At 38.4% G+C, this 9,625-nt stretch overlaps 2 protein-coding genes across 2 annotated transcripts in view; both read left to right on the forward strand.

Annotated features, from left to right (window-relative positions):
* The first annotated feature begins 3,182 nt into the window (after window positions 1-3,182).
* Window positions 3,183-5,219, forward strand: LOC124356119. Its single transcript, XM_046807272.1, has 2 exons — window positions 3,183-4,018; window positions 4,867-5,219. Exon 1 carries the CDS (start codon window positions 3,596-3,598, stop codon window positions 3,968-3,970), a length of 375 nt encoding a protein of 124 aa, XP_046663228.1. The 5' UTR covers window positions 3,183-3,595; the 3' UTR covers window positions 3,971-4,018; window positions 4,867-5,219.
* The window catches only part of LOC124353444 (zinc finger protein 721-like), a 53,802-nt gene continuing 48,630 nt past the window's right edge, over window positions 4,454-9,625 (forward strand). The window contains exons 1-7 of the mRNA XM_046803283.1: window positions 4,454-4,466; window positions 4,867-5,045; window positions 5,603-5,889; window positions 6,629-6,717; window positions 6,772-6,906; window positions 6,961-7,095; window positions 7,150-7,284. Of these exons, the coding sequence (XP_046659239.1) occupies window positions 4,454-4,466; window positions 4,867-5,045; window positions 5,603-5,889; window positions 6,629-6,717; window positions 6,772-6,906; window positions 6,961-7,095; window positions 7,150-7,284 (973 nt within the window). The remainder of the gene's footprint in view (window positions 4,467-4,866; window positions 5,046-5,602; window positions 5,890-6,628; window positions 6,718-6,771; window positions 6,907-6,960; window positions 7,096-7,149; window positions 7,285-9,625) is intronic.

Here is a 9,625-nt window from a genome sequence, read left to right on the forward strand (position 1 = left end):
TTTCCTTGTAATTTGCGGTAATTAGAACAAAAGCTGATGGCAAGATGTAGGGAAGTATTCCGTTTGCAGATGAAGGGAATAAGGGGAAAATATATATTTTTGCATAACCGATATTTTACACATAAAAGATTAACGTTAGTAGCAGCATTTTTAGAAATCCAATACATTAATCCTCAACAGTTACTATTTTTAAATTTAAGTTTCTTCCAAATTCAAATGAATGCAATGTTATAATCAGTTAATTGTTTGCGAACTTTAAATCAATTGTGTTGGTGTTTAATCTTGTTTATGATATAATCTAAGGTTGTTTTCCACCCATTCTGTAAAACTGTTACCCACTATATATTTTATATATATAGTGTTATAGAATATATATTTTAGTACCGAAAAAAATATATATTCTATAACATAAGTACATGGACTAATCCATTGTGTTTTTTGTCATTTTTATGTCAAAGCGAAGCTCCCCAGTTTCGAGTTCGTCATCCGGAGAAAGTGCAAAGAAAGTCACGTGATAGTTGCCATATTGTATTACTAGAACATGTGTACGTCTCGGTCACGTGCGCCAGTGTTGCCACTTTTCTGTGGAACGTTGTTTTAAGAAAGTGGTTCATTATTTATACTAGCGTATGTTACCGTTCCAGGGATGAATGTGGCAGGCGCGTGCAAGGCATTCATATGTTCGTTCTGCAACCAACAGTACCGCTACAAGAAGAACCTCCTGAAACACCAGCGCTACGAGTGTGGCAAGGAGCCTCAGTTCGCCTGCCCTCTCTGTTCCTACAGGGCCAAGCAGAAGGGCAACTTGAAGACACACTTGTTCATCAAACACGGCAGCGCAGGGCTGGCGGCAGCGCCCTTCCACCATCACTCCGAGGCCGCACCGCTGTCCGACAATTAACTAAAGGATTGTGTCAATTCTCGAAATATTTGGGTTTTTTATTGTGTCATGAGTTTTATTATTCCTCTTATTAATACACACTTTGTATTAAAATTGCATTAACAGTGTATTATAACTTATTTATTTTATTATGATGTGAAACATAATGGTAACCATTAAAAATGTACAAAACTTATTTGTGTTTAATTGTAGTATTTTCATGAACGACTTCATATTACATCATTTGATTAAGAGGATCCTTATTGAATTACGTATTGTACTGTCCTGGACAGCAGTATAAGGCTAGAAACTTTCAGTTTTATTTAAAAATATATTTAACTTGTATAATATAAAAACATAAATTAAATATTTTATATTATATTACACACTCTTAAAAGGTAAAAAGTCTAACGATAGTAAATCACTCGCGCAACATTTACATACTCAAATATATCCACCCTAACGTCAATATTCTCTTTTTATGTAGATAACTGTCACCTACTTTCCTAAGTCATTATGTTAATTTCTAAAGTCATCAAGTATCCCGTTACCCTACTTCTTCATGCCTAAAAGTCTACATTTATTTTTCTTACCGACTTGTTGGTGATTCAATTTTCCGAGTGGCCAAGTGAATTGAGATTAGAATGTTGAGGGTGCGCAACCCCTAAAATGGTGTCCCCGCTCCTCTACAATGCGTTCTTGTTTTCATGTATAATGTTTTGTTAGACTAACTTGTGCTACTTATCACAGTAGAAAAATTTGTGTGAGATTTGACGTTATACAGTACTCAATATCCTCTGTCAAACTTGGTGATAAAAGAAAATGAATGGTGGAACTAAACGTCCTTACCTCATTTCTTTGTCGAGGCTTATCAGTTAACTGTTGGTAACTGATCATTTGGTAATTGACCGGTAACTGTTGGTAATTTGGTGACTGTTGGACACCAAACCCTAGCAAGTCATGCACATCCCTTTCACTTCAGCTCCAGCTTCACAATAACCAAAGGAAACAATTAACGCTCCATACCGAGGGCCTGGGACAGTGCGATGAGTATGGCCTCCTGGATACAGCGCTATTTAACCGATATGACGGCGTTCCTTCTATATCTATCCCACGGAAGTCATTGTCAAATGACCTGTCTGTGGTATTTACCAAATAAGAAAATAATTGTTCTGAATTAAAAAATATAATGAATATTTCAATATATAATGACAAGAAATTGTTTATGCAGAAAGAATTGTAAAAATAGTATTCTTCATCGTTTTCATAGCACATAAACATATATTGTAATTTTAAAACTTTAGTATATACAAGATACTAAAGTTTGTATGTGTTCTTCCAACACATGCCGTAGTTGTGGTTGGAAGAATTGATTCAATGTGAATGTTGAGTTTAGCTCCAGTTCACCTTCCTCCTAGTGCAACTTCTGGAATCTGATTTTGCACCTAACGAGATAATGAGAATACCTCTTCACCTAGATTATACTATATTTGATACTGTAGGTGTCTCTGATCTCGAAACGATGTAAGGAGTTAATTTTGAGCTTCTTCGACGGCGGATTGTTTTATCTATTCAGACGAACATGCCTCCTGATTCCACGAATCAAGTCTTTGATGCTGAACTAAGAGGAAGGTGAACTGGAGCTAAAGTCAACAGTCACACCTAATACTTGCTTAAAACAATTATATCACCTTACTTAGAATTGCTTTTTAATAGCATTGCGTTGTGTAAATAAATAAACCACCCAAAGTTTCATCCAACACAACCATACTCGTATAACGATGTTGAAGGTGTGACTTTACCAGTCCCTTTTATGTGTACTATGTAAGCTGTAGTTCGATATCCGATTTAGTATGTGAAGACTGTTTGTAACTGTTCGGTCCTTATCAACAAGCAAATGCAAGCGATTTTAAACGAGCAATTTTGTAATGTAGAGTTTTTAGGATTATCGAAATTAAAATTTGAATACTTCCAAGGAGTAATAAAAACAATATAAACTCGAATCTGTACACAACAATATCAAACACGGACACGGTCCTGTATTAGTTACATTTAGGTCCTGTGTATCAACATTAAAATTTGAATACTTCCAAGGAGTAATAAAAACAATATAAACTCGAATCTGTACACAACAATATCAAACACGCACACGGTCCTGTATTAGTTACATTTAGGTCCTGTATTAGTTACATTTAGGTCCTGTATTAGTTACATTTAGGTCCTGTATTAGTTACATTTAGGTTCTGCATTAGTTACATTTAGGTCCTGTATTAGTTACATTTAGGTCCTGAAACGAATTAAAAAATAAAATATTATTTCGTTTGTTTCAGGTTGTCCAAGTGTTCAAAGGTGTTTATTCTAAATTAATATTAGATATATTGATTAAATGATTCTCGGAATGAAATTAAGCAATTTTCTTTATTTATCGAGACGAAAACAGAAGTAAATTGGACTAAACGAAACCCAATTTTGTTGACCGATCGTCGTTATTAACCGTATTAAGCGTTTAAAATTAATTTATTGGATTTACTATTATATAGACGAATACAAGTTTTGGAGAGGAGGTTTGGCCGCGAGATGAAACAGAATGCGCGACCATACATCACAACTAAACATATACATTTTAACATGTGCCATTGTTAGACACGTTTACTAAGCTCCTGTACACGAACTAGCCTAACAGTTGTGACTAACCGGACATGAATTTCAGTGGACATGCTGTTTCCGAGAAGAACTGTGCCTGTGAGGAAGCCTGTAGTTCCGCCACGCTGTAACGGGGTCAACTGTAAGTTGGCCCGGCAGTGTTTACAGATCTCGGAGGCAGACCGGATAAGGATATGCTCGGACTTCCACAACCTCGGCGATCGCGACCTCCAGCGAGCGTTTATTTCGCGCCAAATCCGACAGTATGATCTCCAGCAGACGAAGTTCCCCCGGTCACATCGGAGCAAGACGAACTACTATTATCTTCCTAACGCGGACGGAGAAGATGTCAATGTGTGCCAGAAGATGTTTCTCAACACCCTTAACATCTCGGAGAAAGTCATGCGCACAGCTCTGGCCAAAGGGAAATCGTCGGAAGATGTTTAATAGGGATACACTGCCTCGCTGTGGAGAGCTATCATCAGTCAACAAACGGTATACCAGGACATTTATTGTAGACTAAAAGGATACTCATAATATCTCGCAAACACAGGTCGCAACTATAAGTAAGCCCCAGGATTAAGAATGCTTTATCTATCTCCATTCCTATTGGGTTAAAGGTGGAAACCTTTAGCTCAGTCTTAGTTTCTTAAATCTGCTGTAAGCCTGTCTTAGCGGTTTCCTTTTTTTCCGAAAAGAAATATATTTCTAATTATTATGACATCCCATTTTTCAATTTTACATTCCAATCTATAACCATTTACATGGATGTGTTTAATACTTTTTGGGGTATTACAAGAACCCTACATTTTTTCAAATACCCTTAAAGTGAAAGATAACAAACTTGTTTAAGGGAAATGCGCACTTCTAAACACTATCTTGCCTCGTTATACCGAATCTGGAAGATCTGAAGAATCTGGAGAATAATTAATGGTACAGTACTGTATGAAATATAGTATACACTGCATCTCACTAATACAGGTGGGGACATTCTGAAGAGTCAACCAACACTAGTCAGATACACGTACCTGAACAAAACGTGCACCACTGGGCACCAGAGGAACACAATTACAAAAGGACGGGACTATGTAGTTAGTGTCCTTGTTGCTGTCATGTTCAAGCCTTTCCCTTATCCCGAGTATTATTAATGTTAGATTTAAAAACTATTAAAAACAGTCCATAGACAGCAGTTGGTCTGTTGTGTCAAATTTTAAAATGTATCAATACAAATAAATATCAAAGATGATTGTAGGAATGTACTTGTGTTCCACCAGTGTCAGACAAATCCGGATTCACTCTATTTCTTAATAGTTTATGAATTTGATGTTGTTCATTGATCACAGGTTGCCTACGCATAGAAGCTGCGGCGAATCAGGTGTTCGAGTGTCCCAAGTGCCGCAAGAGCTACGTCCATAAGAGAAGTCTCAGGAAACACCAGCGCTTCGAGTGTGGGAACCAGAGGCCCTTCAGCTGTCACATGTGTCCCTACAAGGCCTCACAGAAAGGGACACTCAAGAGCCACGTCCTTTTCAAACACAGGGTCTCGATATGACTCGAGGTCTCAAGAGTGAAAGATCTCAACCCAGCGCACCATCAAGTGGAGTTGAATCAATTCTTTGTACTTTCATTGTTTCTTTGTTCTTACCACTCATTGTTACCATTGTTTGAATGAAAAATAAAATTTATTTCTGTACTATTTATTTACCAACAAATTGTTTCATTAATTTGACTCATATTATGTTACTTCTCCAATTTAAAACTAAAAAATTACGTAATTTAATTTTATTAAGATCATAATTTATTACTCGTACCTTATTCAGCTCTTGAAATCATATTTCTAGTCAGTTGGTACTATATTAAACATGAATTACAATTTAGAAAGTCCTCTTACTCGTTGAAGCTATCGCATTAGTTTCCGTTGGTATTTTTTTCTGGTCACGATGATTTCTTAAAAGCCGTGTCAGCAATAACATGTCTTTGAAAGACCAGTGGTGTATAGCTTAACACGTTGTTACAATTATACACTATGATTCAGCTTCAAGACCAGAATTTGAAGTTGAGAGACCAGAGTGATATCACATTCAACCTTTAATTCCAGATAAGTCACTGTCCACGTCAAAGCAGTCCAGTAACTTCTTTGTTCTCAAAAATACCGAGGACGAGAGCACCCGGTACCGCTGTGGTTCCTGCGGGAAGGACTATCTTCACAAGTCCAACCTGATCAAGCACCAGAGGTTCGAGTGTGACCGCCAGCGGCGCTTCTGTTGTCCGGTCTGTCCTCACAAGGCTTCTCAGAAAGGCAACCTCAAGCGTCACGTGCTCATCAAACACAGCGGCTACGAACACAAGTTGTTAGACCACATCTAGTGTGGGACAGAATGTGTTAGTCAAGATCTAACAGAGCAAGGAAACAATCCAAGCAGTAGTACTAACAACCCAAGTTGTAGTCATGAGTTTCAAATTTGTCCCTGCGTAGTTACCTTACTATTAATAATCCAATTACATTTTACTTGTGTATTTAATTACTCTTTATATTTTACTCTTCAAGTTATTAATACTTTATGTACGATGAATAATTTTCAATTGTTGTAATCTCGTAAAAGGAAACACAATAATTAAAAAAGACAATAATGATTTGTATGTCATTGATAGATTTTTGACAAAATCCAACTGTATTATTTTAAATAAAAACTTAAATTCTATTATACTTGCAAACTTTTATTGCTCTTTTCCTTTATTTGCACTCATCTAGCTTAAACCCCTACTTGTATTTAGTATGTGTCGGTAAATTAATTTTATATTATGTGTGTTCAAGTATTTCTGTAACGTTCTCTGTTGTCATATACACTTAATAAGTGTTTTGTAAATAATATCATAAAATATATGTTATCTGGTCACCTGAAACTCAGCATTTAATTGGTTAGTGATAAATTACTCTTACAAGTACAAGGACAACTTGACCCGTCACAAGCGCCAGGAGTGCGGCAAGGAGCCTCAGTTCGCTTGTAGTTTCTGTGTCAGGTATATAATGATGTAATAACCTGTTACTTGTGAGTCAGGTGTTAACGTGTTCCCATGGATAAAATCTCAACCCCAGCCACACAGCCGTGACGTGTGTGGCCGCTCCTACAAGTACAAGGACAACTTGACCCGTCACAAGCGCCAGGAGTGCGGCAAGGAGCCTCAGTTCGCTTGTAGTTTCTGTGTCAGGTATATAATGATGTAATAACCTGTTACTTGTGTGCCAGGTGTTAACGTGTTCCCATGGATGAAATCTCAACCCCAGCCACACAGCTGTGACGTGTGTGGCCGCTCCTACAAGTACAAGGACAACTTGGCCCGTCACAAGCGCCAGGAGTGCGGCAAGGAGCCTCAGTTCGCTTGTAGTTTCTGTGTCAGGTATATAATGATGTAATAACCTGTTACTTGTGTGCCAGGTGTTAACGTGTTCCCATGGATGAAATCTCAACCCCAGCCACACAGCTGTGACGTGTGTGGCCGCTCCTACAAGTACAAGGACAACTTGACCCGTCACAAGCGCCAGGAGTGCGGCAAGGAGCCTCAGTTCGCTTGTAGTTTCTGTGTCAGGTATATAATGATGTAATAACCTGTTACTTGTGTGCCAGGTGTTAACGTGTTCCCATGGATGAAATCTCAACCCCAGCCACACAGCTGTGACGTGTGTGGCCGCTCCTACAAGTACAAGGACAACTTGACCCGTCACAAGCGCCAGGAGTGCGGCAAGGAGCCTCAGTTCGCTTGTAGTTTCTGCCCCTACAAGGCGAGATATCGGAGCACGCTGCACGCACACCTCGTCTGCAAACACTCGGCAGACAAGTAGCGACATGTCAGCTGCAAGTCTGACAAGTGAACCTGTCAAGACTGATCTCCTTGTAGCCTTATTCTGCTTGTCCACCGAGGGCACGTGTGTTTTAAGGGTCTTTCAAAATTTTGTAACGCAATTTTATTTCTTTATGGTCAGATATGATGTTCACATTGTGGAGTATGCGATGTATAATGATGTTATGATAACTGAATATGATACGTACATATCTTTCAAGGATAATAAGGGAATTTTAAAAATAACCAAGAAAGCAAATAACTTCAACAAAGAAAACAATTAGTTCATCATAAAAGTGGCAGGATAATGTCTTCCGTTGATTGGTTGAGCTCGAGCCCATCACAGAACAGATCCACCCCCCCCCCTTATACCTGTATAAGCGGATATGTATAGCTAGCTCAGTCAGTTTCAGCATTAAATGACTGAGGATGGTTACCCACAGTAAGACTGAATATCTCGAGATTCGTGATATAGTTTTAGAGGGTAGTGTGAACATATTAATTCTGAATATAGTTAAATTTCATGATGAGTAAAAAATACAAATTTTTACTGTATTTTTAATTAATTCGGACGAGAATAATCGTAGATTTGTTATATTTCGGTGATCTTATCCTTTATTTGAGAATACAAATATATACCTGAGGTTTGTTTTCGATTTGAAAGAAACATTCCCGTAGTCTGGGTATTAGACTTGTTATCCGATGACTTAATTCAAAATTGTATCTTACTTAAGGAACTAACGAAGTCCGATGATGTACCCAGAACGACTTTGTATATTTGACAAGTTACCTGTGTGTAGTAAGGAATTATTTACTACTTTATCACGCCTTTGTTCTTGTTAAAATGAATACTAATCACCCTGTCAATAGTGATATCCTATCTGAGTATGATGATAACAAACTTGGTACATCATGTAATTGAACTTTAAATATGGCAATAAGAGGGATTTCACCACATTTTCAGTGATCTGGCGACATAGACATCGCAAGCAGTTTTTTCATCTGAATATATTCTTATCTATAGTTCCTACATGTGCTGGAACAAAAGAGAACTGAGATGGCGGTTGACTTAAGATTGGAATATTACACAGTTTCAGTTTTCGTTCGATTCCGCGTTATTTACCACATGTTTATCGCAAATATTGTTCCGCCCAGGTATAAAATATATTTTGTACTACTAATGAAAATTGCATTAACTACTACTTCAAAATCAAACAAAATAACGTATACTTTTATCTACCAAATTATGTTCTGTATCATCAAAATTTAACTCTATTTATCTGTTGAACCAATGCAAAATATACCGTTTCCTCTATTCCTATTTCTTTAAATATCATTTGTGCTATCCTAATATTTTTATGATGTTAAAAGTTTGTTGAATAAAGGTTGTATTTTTACACATTTGTTTGTTGGTTTTGTTTTATTCAATATAATACCGTCTTTTCTTACAGGTTGCAACACACCTCGCACTTCAGAGTGAGAATAGCACGAGGGGGGAAACGAGAGAAGGAGAGCAAACATCTCTCCTCTATTTGTTGTTATCTTTTCCATTAGTGGATGGAAACCAAGTTCACGGTTTTAGGCATGGATGGAAGCGCTGCCGTAGTGACGTCATAATTCTGGAGATACTCTCCCTCTGACCTCGAGCTGGGGACGTACTGTATAGATATCGTGCTCTAGGCATGGATGGAAGCGCTGCCGTAGTGACGTCATAATTCTGGGGATACTCTCCCTCTGACCTCGAGCTGGGGACGTACTGTATAGATATCGTGCTCTAGGCATGGATGGAAGCGCTGCCGTAGTGAAGTCATAATTCTGGGGATCCTCTCCCTCTGACCACGAGCTGGGGACGTACTGTGTAGATATCGTGCTCTAGGCATGGATGGAAGCGCTACCGTAGTGACGTCATAATTCTGGGGATCCTCTCCCTCTGACCTCGAGCTGGGGACGTACTGTATAGATATCGTGCTCTAGGCATGGATGGAAGCGCTACCGTAGTGACGTCATAATTCTGGGGATCCTCTCCCTCTGACCACGAGCTGGGGACGTACTGTGTAGATATCGTGCTCTAGGCATGGATGGAAGCGCTACCGTAGTGACGTAATAATTCTGGGGATCCTCTCCCTCTGACCACGAGCTGGGGACGTACTGTATAGATATCCTGCTCTATCATAATGGGTTTGCTGCTGACTAGGAAACTATAAGCTAGCCTATAGAATTGCTAGCTTAGTGACTAAGGAAACTAAGGACCTATAATGTGAA

This window comes from Homalodisca vitripennis, chromosome 2 (assembly GCF_021130785.1).
Source record: "Homalodisca vitripennis isolate AUS2020 chromosome 2, UT_GWSS_2.1, whole genome shotgun sequence".
Classification (NCBI taxonomy): Eukaryota; Metazoa; Arthropoda; class Insecta; order Hemiptera; family Cicadellidae; genus Homalodisca; species Homalodisca vitripennis.

Bases quoted from the DNA above. Each gene is read 5' to 3' on its own strand.
- LOC124356119 (XM_046807272.1), top strand. From the start codon at position 3,596: ATGCTGTTTCCGAGAAGAACTGTGCCTGTGAGGAAGCCTGTAGTTCCG.